We start from the raw sequence: 14,142 nt of genomic DNA, 5'->3' as shown, positions 1-14,142 counted from the left end.
TGTCATTGTGAAACAAAACATTTTCAAAATTACTTAAAATGTACAGGAAGTTTGCAGACAGAAAAATTTAAAGCTATGAAGTGCAGATTGAAATTGCAGCAATCTTCATTTATAAAACTCAAAACTGAACAAGAGGCAGCAACGCGTGCCAGCTTTTGTTTGGCTCTTGAAATTGCAAAATTTGGAAAACCATTCACCAATGGAGAAATGATCAAAGAATACATAATTGCAGTAGCCTAAGAAATGTGCCCCGAAAAACTAAATTTATAAAAAACTGTCAGTATGTCAGCAAACACTGTGGCGCAAAGGGTAGAAAACATCGTTGAAAATAGGACCGTATTTTTACTTATCTTTGTGCTAAGATCTTACACCTTTTGACAAAGAACGCTTAAAAGTGAAATCTTAGCACTAAGATCTTACATTTTATAGCGTTCTTTTGCAAACGTTATGGCAGAAAGATGGCGTCTTTCATACTTTTTGCTAACATCGTTAAGCTGTAAGATCTTAGAACAAAGATGAGTTAAAAGAATGGAAATCTTTGCAGAAAGATGTGAGATCTTAGATGTAAGATCTTAGTGCAAAAGAACGGGCCTAATATATCCTCTCATTTGTTCAACAAAAATGAACACGTTGAATGGTTTTCTTTCTCCTTGGATGAGTCAACAGATGTATCAGATACTGCTCATGTGTCGATTTATATTCGAGGAGTAGATAAAAGCTATGAAGTGCATGAAGAGCTTATGCAGTATTTATGGCACAACTACTGGTACAGATATTTTAAAGGAGTTGAAATGACCAATAATCAAAAGAACCTTCAATAGAAAACTTTTTTCAGCTTAGCGCATTAGTTTTTTTTCAGCTTAGCGCGAGATAACACAAAAAGAAGTGACAGAAAATATGGGAAATATATAATTTGGGCTATATATGTGCACATAAGGGGGGGGGTAAAGTATTTGGAATTGGGGGGGGAATAGTTTGAAGTAAGAAAAAATTTTTCTAGGTATGACCATTACAGAAGAATAGCGAAGTATCTGGAAATTGTGTTAACTCAAAAAAAAAAAAAAATCCCAGTGTAAAGTAGATGTAAGATGCAGTGTAAAGCATTTTTTTTTTTTCAAGTGTTAAGTGTGTTTTTTTTTTCAGTGACCGTTTTTCCAATCATTAAGTACTATTATTAGGTTAAAGTAGTGTTTCATTTAAGTTTTTTATGATGATCGCTGATCAAAGTTCATGTTATTTGTACCTTTCATTTACGTTATTTTACTGTGTTAATGGCCGTATATTTAGTTTTAAAATACACTTCTTTATCTATCTATCTAATATGCAGAATACTTTAACCAAAAATATTTTGCATGCAGACCCGCTCTACTTCCAAATAGGGATAAAATCCTTTTAATAGACAGTGATGATGATAACAGTGACAGAAATTCACAAAAATAGCAGGTATTTCGGTCACATATGCCATGACCGTCATCAGTAGTAAAACTCTGACGGTCACTGCATATGTGACTGAAATATCTGGTATTTTTGTGAAGTTCTATCACTGTTATCATCATCACTATCTATTAAAAGGATTTTATCCCTATTTGAACATTTATTCATCGTCATGGAAAGGCAGTGTGGGCTCCGAAATTATCTACCCGCTATACTTTACCCCCCCCCCCCTCCCTAATATGCAAATCTATAGCGCAAATTTATTTCTAAAGCAGCGAAGAAACTAACGTAAAAACTGGTGTGTTCTCGAATTTTACACAGCGTAAACTTGAGTATGTAGTGCATAATACACAAGTACCAAAATACATCCCCCCTACGGAAATAAAAAAAAAAAAACTCAAACAAAATTCTCAAATTTGAAAAGCCTTAATTTCCACGGGGGGGGGGGTATTTTCCACGGGGAGGTATTTTCCGCAGTGGGTATTTTCCGTGGGGGTGTTCGTCGGGGGGGGGGGGTTAAACGCCTAGAACCAACAATGTTATGAGTAGTTAGCCCATGACCATATCAATGTAGATGCCATATTAATAATTATTCAACATAAAATTAGAATATTTCAGCAAACTAAATTTAATTTGCTATAAAAAAAATATGTTCTCTGAAAGGAGTTTTCAAGTATGCTAGCTCTACGCGGGCCGGACAAAATCTGTCCGCGGGCCGGATGTGGCCATCGGGCCGTAGTTTGGAGACCCCTGGACTAGACGAATGAAAGATCTAAAGTCGAACTGGCAGCCATTACAAAAAAAAACAAAAAAAAAACAAAGAGAGAGAAATCTCACGATGAAGACAACAAATGTGATTGTGGTCAGTAAAAGGAAAAGACGAAACTAAACGGAAGCGGATGTTAAATTTGTATGAAGCAAGGCGTCTTCAACGCTAAGAAGACAAAGATAGAACCCAAATAACCTAAAATCAAATAAAATCTAAAACCAAGTAATAAAAATTTAATATGATTTTCAATATATAAAAAATCAAAGCAAGTTTCAAAAATGTAATTTAATATATTTTTAAAGCTTAGTCTCAGCTATTGAATGATAATAAAGGGGTTTCCTTATACCGACACGTTTGGCTTAAGGGGAATTACATATAAAACTTGCACAAGGTACATAAACCTTAATAGTTGTTTCCAATAAATACTATTAAAAATTTTCTTGCGGCTTGAGGGAATAGAATCAATAAATTTTGTTACTAGTAGCTCTAGAAATATAGTAATTCGCTGCGAAGTTTAAAAGTAGAAGAAGTTAGATTTTAAATCATTATAAGCAGAAATTCAAAAACAAATATCTTGCACTTTAATACAAGCAAATACATATTTTCCAACATGTACTTTTTCATGACAATGCTTTCCTGCAATCTAATCGTTTCTCAGAAACATTGCCAAGGGGAGTCCGGCTTAGGGACCGGTCATCAGAACTTCTTTGTATTGAATGATAGCTTCTGCACGTTTCAGGTTCTAATATTACTTTATAAGAAGCAATATTATAAGAAGAATAATAATTTTTATAAGAAGTAAATTTATAAGAAGAATAATAATTTTTATAAGAAGTAAATTATCCAGTACATGATAATCATGGCTCCAGTGGCAGCTACAACCTAGTAAAGAACGAACTACGGAACGGAGAGGAACGAACCACGGCCTTTAGTAACCGATCTGCTTAAGAACGGAAGTCACTACTGTGTAGAAGTGTCGTCTTGGACGCTTGTAGATTTTTTTTTCTGACTTCGATGCTTTGGACTAAACGGTTATCTTCCATTTTTGTCGAATTACATTTGGACCTGTTTGGGACAAAATGACTGGAAACATCAGTTTTGCCGAAACTTGTTTTATTTCACAGTTATATAGGCCTGCTTAGACTAAAAACTTTATTGCGATTTTTATTGAATAAAGCGGTGGAAGGGAGGTACGGTGCCGAAAAGATTATTTAGGTCATCATTTTATCAATTAATCTTGGGAAGGGGCTTTGAATTAATCTTGGGAATATACTCCCTACTTTTGCCCTTCATTTCAGGTGGTTAATTGAGTAGTCTCTGATATTAAATTCAACATTTTTCTCAATTGAGAAAGGCTGCTACTCTAAATCTGTTGTTAATGCATAATCTGCGTGTATTCCTTAAGTGAAGGAAGGTTAAAGGATAAATTCAGCCCTCCTCAAGATTCATATAACGGACCTCTTACTAAAATATAGACCTGAAATGCCCGACTCTAACAATTCATGCCTCTCCCCCTTTACACGCAGAAAAGATAATCTGACCATCTTCCTTGAAAGTGGGTATGTAGCAGCACAAGCGTATAAACTATACAAAACGATGGAGCAAAGTTTTAAAAGACCTTTAGATTTTATAGGAACTGCAAACATGTTTGGAAAAGAAATGTGCTTCTGCCTGGGTGTATTTCCTCAGAAGCAGGAAGGTTTGCCAGACTCAAAGTTCTTAATCGATTGCATTCTTTAAGACCAAGCTATTGTTATACCATACAAAACGGTTTTAAACATCTTTTTGCTGTAGCTTAATCTCTTCTGGTACTTAAAAGGGAACTAGAAAATGGATTTGAGGTTCAAGAGAGCCTTCTTCCAACATTGTAGGATCACTAGTTCAATGCTGTCATTACTCAGGATAAAGTGAACTTCCTTCTTACGAAAACTACGAAATTGAGTGTTTTTTAGATAGGGAGCAGAAACTTCCGACGTGGGGTTTTCAAAAATGCTACATATTATTATATTAATTAATTAAGTATAAAATTATGAAAATTGTTGGTGCTAGTTACTTTTGATCCATAACTCTACAATTCTAGCCACGAGTCGGTGAAGTTGAATTGTTACATTTATGGAGTCTGAAAACAAATCATGTTGTTTCCATGTGTATAGACAACTGTTTTCAAAATTATATTTTTCAGAGTTTTGCTTACCCATGAAAGAGATTTTCTCTTTGTCTACCATTTAATGCTGTAAACAATTCGGTGAGAAGAAATTTTACGCATGGCAACCATGGGCAAACTCCATACATATTCTGCTTTGAATGTCTTGAAGTATCCACTAATCCACTTAGTATTGACTAAGCTGACACTAATCCTTTTTTACTCGTCTCAAAGAAAATATATACTGCCATAACTGTACGGAGCACTATTAACTGATCCAAAGTTGTGCTTTAAATAAACAATTTATTTTTCTAGGACTCTGACGAAATGGTGGTAAATTATCCGAGCATGTTTGAGTTATTATGGGACCTTAAAGGTATGGGTGAGAACAATGCAGCCTGGACCAGAAAGCCATATCTACAAAGAGATAGTCTTATGGCTGCTGCTGCCGTTTATAAAGGTGCCTATTATTGTATTCTTATTTTTTGCCACTCCCTCTTCTTTCTATTAAATATAAAAATTCCTGAAAATTAAACAGAAAACGGGTTTTTCTTTAGCATTCCCCCATGCTAAAAGTGTTACTGCTGGTTCGTTTCCCAGAGTCGAAAAAAATTACATGAATTAACGTATGAAATCCCCAACTGACGCATTAGGTGACAAAAGTTCCTCTCCACAAACAATCATCATCTACTCCTGGCCAACTACTGTCACGTCTCGTGAATACTGACAGGGGTACAAAACCCCTCACTCTCTGCTACACCATGTTACCCCAAAAACGGCAATGAAACGTCTTGTATTATCTGTTTTTTACTGGACTTCGGAGTCGGAGCCGTGGTTTTGGAGTCGAAGTTTAGTAAGTTTTTGCTGAATGGAGTCGGTGTTGGAGAAGTTTTACTAATTTTCGCTGGATGGAGTCGGAGTTGAAGTAGGTAAATTGAAAATGTCTGTAGTTGGAGTTGGAGTCGTTTATAACTTATAAGCGACTCCACAGCCCTGGTTTTTTACTTTTTTATTCTGGTCCTCTTAAATTTAGAATTGGCTTCTGAACTTCTAGTCGTTGACAACGAGGTTGGTTAAAACCAAAGTACTAAGTAACAAAAAAAAACAACAGAAAAACATTTGAATAATTGAAGTTGGTGTGTTATTGGTAAGAGAGAAAGAGATTTGTTCTACAATGAGGAAAATTTAGAAAAGAAGAGGTGTGTAAGAAGAAAAGAAGAGGTGTGTAAGAAGAAAAGAAGAGGTGTGAAAAGAAGAGGAAATTTAGAAAAGAAGAGGTGTGTGTAAGAGGTGTTTTTGGAGGTTTCCAATCGAGACAGCATTAAAACAGTGGAAACATACATGGCCTTTAGGAATAATAATAAAAATACAGGGCAATTTCTTATCTTACTCCGAGAATAAAAATAAATTCAAATATGTAAAATACGCAAGGTAGCAATTAAAAAAAAAATACATGGGACAGTTATTTTATTAGCTATAGAATAACCTAAAAGTGCATTTTTCATGTCAATCTTTGCATTTGCTAAGAAGGTGAAGTCGTAGCAACCATTGAAGTAGAATCCAAATGTCTGGGAAAATTTGGCGAGGGGCCAAACCCGTTTAACAGGCAAAAAAATGGAAGAGCTGTGTTTGGTTTTCACGGCATAGGGCTTTCTCCAATTTTCCTCTTTTTATTACGGGACGCTGTCGTGAAAAATTACTCGATACTCAAATCTGATCTTCATTACAACGTACTATAAATTATAAAAGCTACATATATTTCAAAGTAAATCGGAATGAAAAAAAAAAAAAAAAAGAGATGACAGTCTCTAAATTATGTTAGCAATAATGCTTAAAGCTGGTGTACAACAACTCATACACCCTAATAAGTAAACTGACAACAGAGCAGGATTGTTTTAACTGAATTAAGCTAACTAAACTAGAAATCCCTGCCAACTATTTTTGAAATTTGTTTATTTATTTCTTATGAAAAGATAGTGTAGTTTCAGAAGCTATTAATGTTCATAATGTTGTTCTTATATATATCTAGGCTAGTAAATACACATATGAAGCATGATAAGGGAAAAAAAAATTCAAATTTGTCTTTAATGTATGGATGTTTAAGAGAGAGAGAGAGAGAGAGAGAGAGAGAGAGAGAGAGAGAGAGAGAGAGAGAGAGAGAGAGAGAGAGAGAGAGAGAGAGAGAGAGAGAGAGAGAGAGAGAGAGAGAGCTCGGTCCACAATAATAAAGCCAATACATTTTGAACTACTATCGAAAATGAAGTTTTATTCACAATACAGAGCAATAAAAGTTAAAAAACAAAATAATTAGGATTGTGTAACAATTTAAAACTTTAAGCCCTGCAGACAAACACTCGTCTGACCAAAGAGGGCTTCTAATTCACATTTTATCATTTTGGAAAAAATTACCAAACACCTTGGGAAGTTGAACTTTTCGAAAAATGTTTCTTTTTTAGATCCCAGACCAAAGTGGTCACTGAGAAATTAATACCGTCCCAAGATTCACATAAAAAAATACCAAGGTTTAAAAAATTATCGCAAGTTATAACGAAATAACAGTATGTCTATTTAATTTACTTTTTGAGAGAAGTATCTAATGTATGTGTATCTTTCCCAAGATTTTAACCCTAGGACTGAAAACCAAAGATCTTTGAAAAATATCCAAGGAATGAGGCCTGTCCTAGAAGTGCACGGATCTGGTTTGTATGTGTAAATGTTCTTCCTTTGAAGTTGTAGCTTAGTTTTTGAGTAATATCATAATTTTCACTTCATCTGGTTATCTTTGGATAAGAATTATTTAATATTTTTCAGAAATGTATGGCTATCCCGATGGCTCAATACCAGCTACTTTTCAGATTTTGTACTTTATTGGCTGGAAGCCAGACCGATCTCAGGTATGAATTTTTAGAATAAAGAAATTAATCAAGGAATGAAAAAAAATAATCTTATAAGAGTACCTAAGTAGAAAGCTTCAAGACTATAACGAGAAAGAAAGTCAAAAATCAGTTATTGCAAACAAAAAATGCCTTGAACCCCTTAACAATTTTTCTTTTGACTCACAATCTATATCTTATGAAAAGTATTGAAGTAACTATAGGACTCAAATTTAAGCAAAACTTAAATTTTTACATTGAAATTAAAAGTAAGTGCCGATTAGTTAAGAAATAGCGAAAAAATATATTCAGTTTCTTGAATCTGTCACGTAAATCCATGTTTACAATCCTTTTATTGCTTTTTTTGTAGAAAAAGAGTGATGCGATTGAAATGTACAGTACAAAATTTAGAAATTCGAAGTGTTTCATCATGAATGTAAAGGTTAAGTACTGGAAGCAGAAATGCTAGGAATATTGAAATAACTGAAAACACTCGAAACTGATTGAAAGAGAGAATTCAAGTTTATCTGATAAAATAACGCTATTTAGTGTTTTCCAGCCAAATTCTGAAGCTGATCATAAAAACCTAAATTAAAATATCAGCCTTTTGGTTTTTTTTTAATTTGCTCTTGCTCTACGTCAGGCCGAACCTGTGGCCCAAACCATACGAACATACATCAGTCCTGCATCAGAACCACTAATGCAAAAGAATGCAATAATCTTAGTCATACATATGTACTTTCTTTTTTTAGCCTATGTTCTTTAGAATAATGTAGCCCTTTTTAAGCTATATTTAATTAAAGATGGTTTAAAATACAATACGATTTGTCTAGATTCAGATAATTTCAGCCTGAATCTTAGTGAATGTAGACGTTAGACGGATAGCATGTTTTGAATGTTAATAAGCATGTTTTGAATGTTTTGCTATTCTGATGGGTTATCTTGCACTGTCACTGGCGCTCGAAGTGTTATATTCATATTAAGATTATTTTTAAAATACAAAGTCTCCTATCTCATTAGTTTTCAGTACTCTGTGATAAGGCCTTTTAGTTTGATAACAAAACATAAATTAATTATTAACGAGGAAGTTTATTTCAACTTATGGCGCATGACACAACGCAAAGCCTTAGTTGAAGCATTGTTATTTTAACCTTATTATTATGAAAGTATTAGTCACTGCTGTGGTTGACGGCCCAGTTAAAGAGAAATGAAACTAAGATTTCCTTGAAAAAACACAAACATGTTGAATCAATTTTGATTTTATTTGTGCTTCCAGTTTTTGTAGATTGCACCTTAAGTGTGGAAATATATTTATATTTAGCTTAAAAATTGTTGTAAATTTCTTTAGAGCATTTGAGAAGTAAACAATGTTTAATGTGTTATCATTGTGAACATTAAATCTTTGTTAAATCTTTATATTTATTTTCCCTAATATTATCTCGGCCATCCTGTTTTGTTCCCTGTAAAATAGTAGTTTTTAGATAAATAACATGGATCCTTGCCATCCTTAGAAATATCGCTGATCGGACACTAGAAGCTGATAATCTAAATAAATAAAAAAAGAAAGAAATGGGATTTAACCGCTGTATACCAAGATAGGGTCTTAATCTGTTGCACTTCATCAATAACACGGCAAGATAAGCCTATGCAAGATTCAAATCATTAAAATATTAGTTATGTTATATTACCAACTAATCCAGGCTTAAAATTTGTTAAAAATAAGACTAGAAATTAGATAAGATAAAATAAATACAATTAAGTAATAAAGTAAATAAATAATAAGATAAAATAACAAAGAAATAAAAAATAGATTAATAAAAGAACAAAAGCAAAGAATTTGTGATTAAATAACTGAAATAAAATAAAATATAACTAGATAAAAATACGTCTGATTTTCGCTTTAGGTATACTCTTTGTTTTGAGCATCATAAGGGACTTTTTGATCGAGGTGATTTTTTGGGAGCAATAAGTCGCTATATTAGCTAGCAAGCCTGTGTCACCTTTTTTTCTTTTTTTTTTAAGTATGTTTAATGCTTTGTTTTCTTTCCCCTTTCAGCCTAAAGCGCTTCCAAGAGGGTCTGGTAATTTTTCTCTAAAAGATTTGGACCGACTTGACCAGGTAGTGAAACAAACTAAAGTGCAGCCTGCGAAGAACCCATATAGCACTGAAAAAGAGTAAATCGGAAATGGAACTTAATTTTTTATATAGAAATTTTAAGCAAAATTAATTGTAAGAAGAGAACCGCTTATTAAGAGTGTTTGATGATGCTTGTTCAGGATTTGGCTTCTCCCGGAAACTTTTCAATAATACTCGTAGGCTAGGACTAGGGGCTGGGGACTGTAGTTCAACTACAATCAACTTCAAGCTTTTTACCCTTTGTAGTCACAGCTACTTTGACCTCTTACCCTCGAACGATATTTGACTCTTATGTTTTTGCTATTTCCAAGAGTCAGCTAAGACCCAACTGACTAGGGCAATAAATTCTAAAAGTTATGGCTTAATTTAAACACAGTATAATCTTTTTTTTTTCCTTTCTTTTTTACTTTATTTGATCTTTCTCTAACGCACCATAAAAATACTGTGATAACCTCAAACCAGTTTTAGATGAATATGTGTATCATAATCACTTTGAAATATAATTTTAATTGGGTAAACATCCCATGAAGGATGCTAATATTGGTTGTGAGGGAGGGGGAAGGAACGTGGCTTGTATCTAAAATTGAATTATCGTGATGAGAGTATTATTAGTTTATTTCTATAGATGTCTCAGCTTTGGTGCAAAATTTTTAATTAATAAAATATTAGTAACTAAAATGGGTTGGAAAACTATATATTCAGTTGTTCTTTAAAACGATTAAATAAAAAAAAACAAGTTTTTTTTAACTAAAAGTAAGGAGCGACATTAAAATTTAAAACGAACAGAAATTATTCCGTATATGAAGGAGGCTGTCCCCTCTTCAACACCTCGCTCTATACGCTAAAGTTTTTATTGTTCTAAAAAATAGAGTTGTGAGAAAGAGTCAAACTTCAGCGTAAAGAGTGAGGCGTTGAAGTTGCTCTCATTAAAGCATTTGCTAAAGAATTATCATTTCCCCTTCAGATAATTTTCAATAATATAACAAAAACAGGATATTTTTCAAAGAAATAGAAGAAAGGGGTTATTACCCCCATTCCAAAGAAAGGAGCAGCTAATGATTTCTCTGGTGTCCGGCCGATCACAGTTACGTCAGTTTTTAGTAGAATATACGAAAGCTTTGTTGCCGCATGGCTGAAAAAATATCTTTTGAAATTAACTGATCGAAAGCAATTTGGTAAAATCCCTAAGTGTTCGACAGTTAATTACCTCGTTAATTTAATTGATTTTATTTTAAAACACCTGGATGAACCTGGAAAATGGATAAATTTAATTGCAATTGATTTTAGAAAAGCATTTGACCTTGTTGATCACAAAATCTGTTTAGAAAAAATGGCGGAAAAAAGTATACCCAGCTTTATTGTTAAAATCATCAAGAGCTTCTTAACAAATAGAGAGCAAACTGTGAAGTATAAAGACCAATTTTCCTCTTCTCTGCCAGTTTTTTGTGGAATTCCACAAGGAACTGGGATCGGGCCGCTGGGCTTCCTCCTCATGATAAATGAAATTGCTGCTGAGCTGGAGGACAGATGGAAATACGTTGACAACTTGTCCTTAAGGGAAATCGTATCTAAGGATTCGAAGAGCAATGCTGCTGGTTTCATCGACCAAGTTACCTCAGAGGCAGCGAAACTAAATATGGTCGTAAATAAAGACAAATGCTTGGTAACAACATTTTCTTTTCTTCCGAATACTCAACTGTCTTTCGAACCTCCTATCGCTTCCAAGCTAATAAGCCATAAAATAACTTTACTTGGTGTGATGATTTCTTCTGACCTCTCATGGCGGGAGAATACAAAGACAATTGTAAAAAAATCTAACGGCGCAATCCAAATGCTAAAAACACTGAAAAAATTTTGAGTTCCTAAGGACAAGCTGAAACTAATATTTCACACTTTCATCCGTCCCTTAGTTGAATATGCATGTCCGGTTTGGCACTTTTCCCTTACCCAGGATGAAACTGATAAAATGGAACGCGTTCAGAAGAAATCACTGCAAATCATTTATGGCGGTTCCCCTCTACCTTACTCCTTTTACCTCAAGGAATTTAAACTTGAATCCCTTTCTTCCCGCCGAGAAAAATTATGCCAAAGATTTGGCTCCTCCCTCCTTCAACATCCCATCTACCGATCATTCCTTCCCCCACCTTTTGTCCCTATAAGATTTCGGCCCCCCAGGGAAGTGGCTGAGAAAATTCCGAAACTAACCCTAGTCCACTGTAACACCATGCGCTACAGTAAAAGCTTTGTGAAATATTAAAATGATCTCTAGTGTTTTTATTGTTTAGTTTATTTTATCTTGACGAAGTTTTATCAGACAATTTTATTCTCAATCTCAAGTGTTTTTATCCTTTAGTTTATTTATCCTGACAAAGTTTAATCAGACAACTTTATTTTGCTAATTATGACTAAGAGACATCATATTTGGGCTTTGCCCACGAGAGCTATGTCTTGTTTATGAATTAAAAGAATTTTAATACAATCACCCCTGTGGAAAAAAAAACAAAAAGAAATAAACACGCATCCGTAATCTTTCTTCTGGCAAAAAATACAAAATTCCTCATTTCTGCAGATAGGAGCTTGAAACCTCTGCAGTTGGGTTCACCGATACGCTGTATCTGATGATGTGATTTTCATTAAGGTTCTAAGACTTTAAGGGGGTGCTTCCCCCTTTTTTGGAAATAAGGCAAATTTTCTCAGGCGTTTAACTTTTGATGGGTAGGACTAAACTTGATGAAACATATATATTTGAAATCAGCATAAAAAGATGATTCTTTTGATGTATCTATTGGTATCAAAATTCTTTACGAATTTTTAACGAAATCAAAATTCTTTACCTCGAACTGTTTGATCAGGCAAATTGTTTCAAGCTCGTCGCTTTTGATGGATAGCATTAAACGTATCGAGTTTTACATTTTTGTAAACAGCATAAAAGGCAATTCTTTTGATGTATCTATTGTTTATATATTTTTGTTTTTGGAGTTTCAGTTAGCATTGGGCTGAGTCACTCTTTACTTACAGTTTTGTTACCACGGATCTTATTAATACTAATAACCCAGAATATTTATGTTTCGGGGAAAGCAATGAAGTCTGGTATTAATTGATTCAAATGACCTTGGTCGTCATTTTTAGGAAGTGACTAGACATAAAAGTTGGGTTTTGATATCTGCCCCATCAGACGATTCAGAATTTAAGTAGACTACCATGGTCAATTCCTTTTTTAAGGTTTCGTATCCCAAAATACCAATTTGCCAAAATGGCTGATTCTCATTATTTTTCGGTGATTTCGTGAATAAAATTCTAATTTACGGATGGTTGAGATATTTGGGCATTCGTTGAATATTCTAAAACATCTAACACCTGCCACAACAACCAAACATAAATCATCATCAATCTAGCCTCTTTCAACCAAATCCAGTCAGCTTTATTCTCAATAGCGAAAGTGAGTTTGGATCCAAACTTAGTAATTGAACTTGGGTTTTCACTAAAATTGGGTTTAAAATACCTAGGTTGGTGCTCCTTTGAACCTAGAGTTTGATTTATAGCTTTCTAATTTTGCGACCCAAAGACATCTACAGTCGCACTAGCAGCTTGCTAATCGTGGTAGCCTTCAGAAACCAGAAGATAACATAGATAATATAAACGTGTCCTCCTCTATATAAGGTAAAACAGCTATCAATACTTTCTAACAAAAAAATAGATGTTTAATTGTCATAAATGTGCATTTTGTTTTTTTGGGGGAGGGGGTGTGGAAGTAAATCATCAACAGAGATTTGTCTGCTATTATCAAGTAAATACTGTTTCAGTCTGTTTACCTAACGTAGCAGTTTTAGTAGCTACTGACCATAGAGGGAATATCATGTCATTGACATTGCTTTTTTTTTCTTGGCATCGAAATTAGCAATCGGCATCCTCTTTTTAAATTCCTTAAAATAGACACTTCCGCAAACTGTCAATGTGCTTTTCGTTTTCAAAACGAAGCATATATTGCTGTGAAATTAAGCAGCAATATATTTGGCAAATTCTAGTTGATACTGAATTTTAATTAAATTAAATGTTTTGGAAGAAACTTAGAGATTTTTTTTTGTTGAGATTCAGCGGTTTCATTATTAAAATACTGGTAACCTAACATCCTTTTCAAATTTTCATGCACAGCAAATCATGTTTCTTCTTAAAGGTCGATGTCAAAACCTGGGGCATTCGAAAATTTGTGAAAATTGGAGAAAGTGAGATCAGCAATTGGTTTCCCCCTATTTAAATAGCTTAAAATTTGTCTGGTACCAAACTTAGCAAGCTGCTGCACTTACTTTAGATCCAACAAGTGCCGATACCGGGCATTAAAGAACCGACTCTAGTTTTATCCTCTGATCTTCGGGACTTTGTATCACAGAAGTTAGATCCGGATCTATTTTTCTCCTCAGGGGAGGGGGGGGGAACATAGATTTCGCCACCCCCTGCCGCCCTATCAATTATGTAAATATTACAGTTTTCGTTTAGAGGGCAAAATTGCCCTCTAAATATAGCCTAATCCTATTAAAATAGCAGTGAGTTGATCGAATGGAAAGCGTAACATTTATGAAATATATATTTACCCAGTACAATTATCAAACAGTTATCAAACTGTAACTTAGGAGCTACTCGACCAAATAGCAATCGTAAATCTACAAATGAAATTTTGACAACAATAGATACCTGGAATGAATTGGCTTCCTATGCTGATTCTAAATATAGAAATAATCAAGTTTAGTGCTATCTATCAAAGGCTACGAGCCTGAGAATTTGCCTGATT

The 14,142-nt window shown here is 34.0% G+C and overlaps 1 protein-coding gene across 1 annotated transcript in view; it reads left to right on the top strand.

The window, feature by feature from the left end:
• Positions 1-9,461, top strand: part of LOC148956810 (arginine-hydroxylase NDUFAF5, mitochondrial) — a 43,363-nt gene extending 33,902 nt beyond the window's left edge. The window contains exons 7-9 of the mRNA XM_089096499.1: positions 4,662-4,806; positions 7,158-7,240; positions 9,276-9,461. Of these exons, the coding sequence (XP_088952625.1) occupies positions 4,662-4,806; positions 7,158-7,240; positions 9,276-9,398 (351 nt within the window). The 3' untranslated portion in view covers positions 9,399-9,461. The remainder of the gene's footprint in view (positions 1-4,661; positions 4,807-7,157; positions 7,241-9,275) is intronic.
• Positions 9,462-14,142: the final 4,681 nt, after the last annotated feature.

This window comes from Artemia sp. Qi Xiang Cuo, chromosome 1, assembly GCF_049724085.1.
Source record: "Artemia sp. Qi Xiang Cuo chromosome 1, ASM4972408v1, whole genome shotgun sequence".
NCBI lineage: Eukaryota > Metazoa > Arthropoda > Branchiopoda > Anostraca > Artemiidae > Artemia > Artemia sp. Qi Xiang Cuo.
This window is presented reverse-complemented; position numbering and strand designations above follow the sequence as displayed.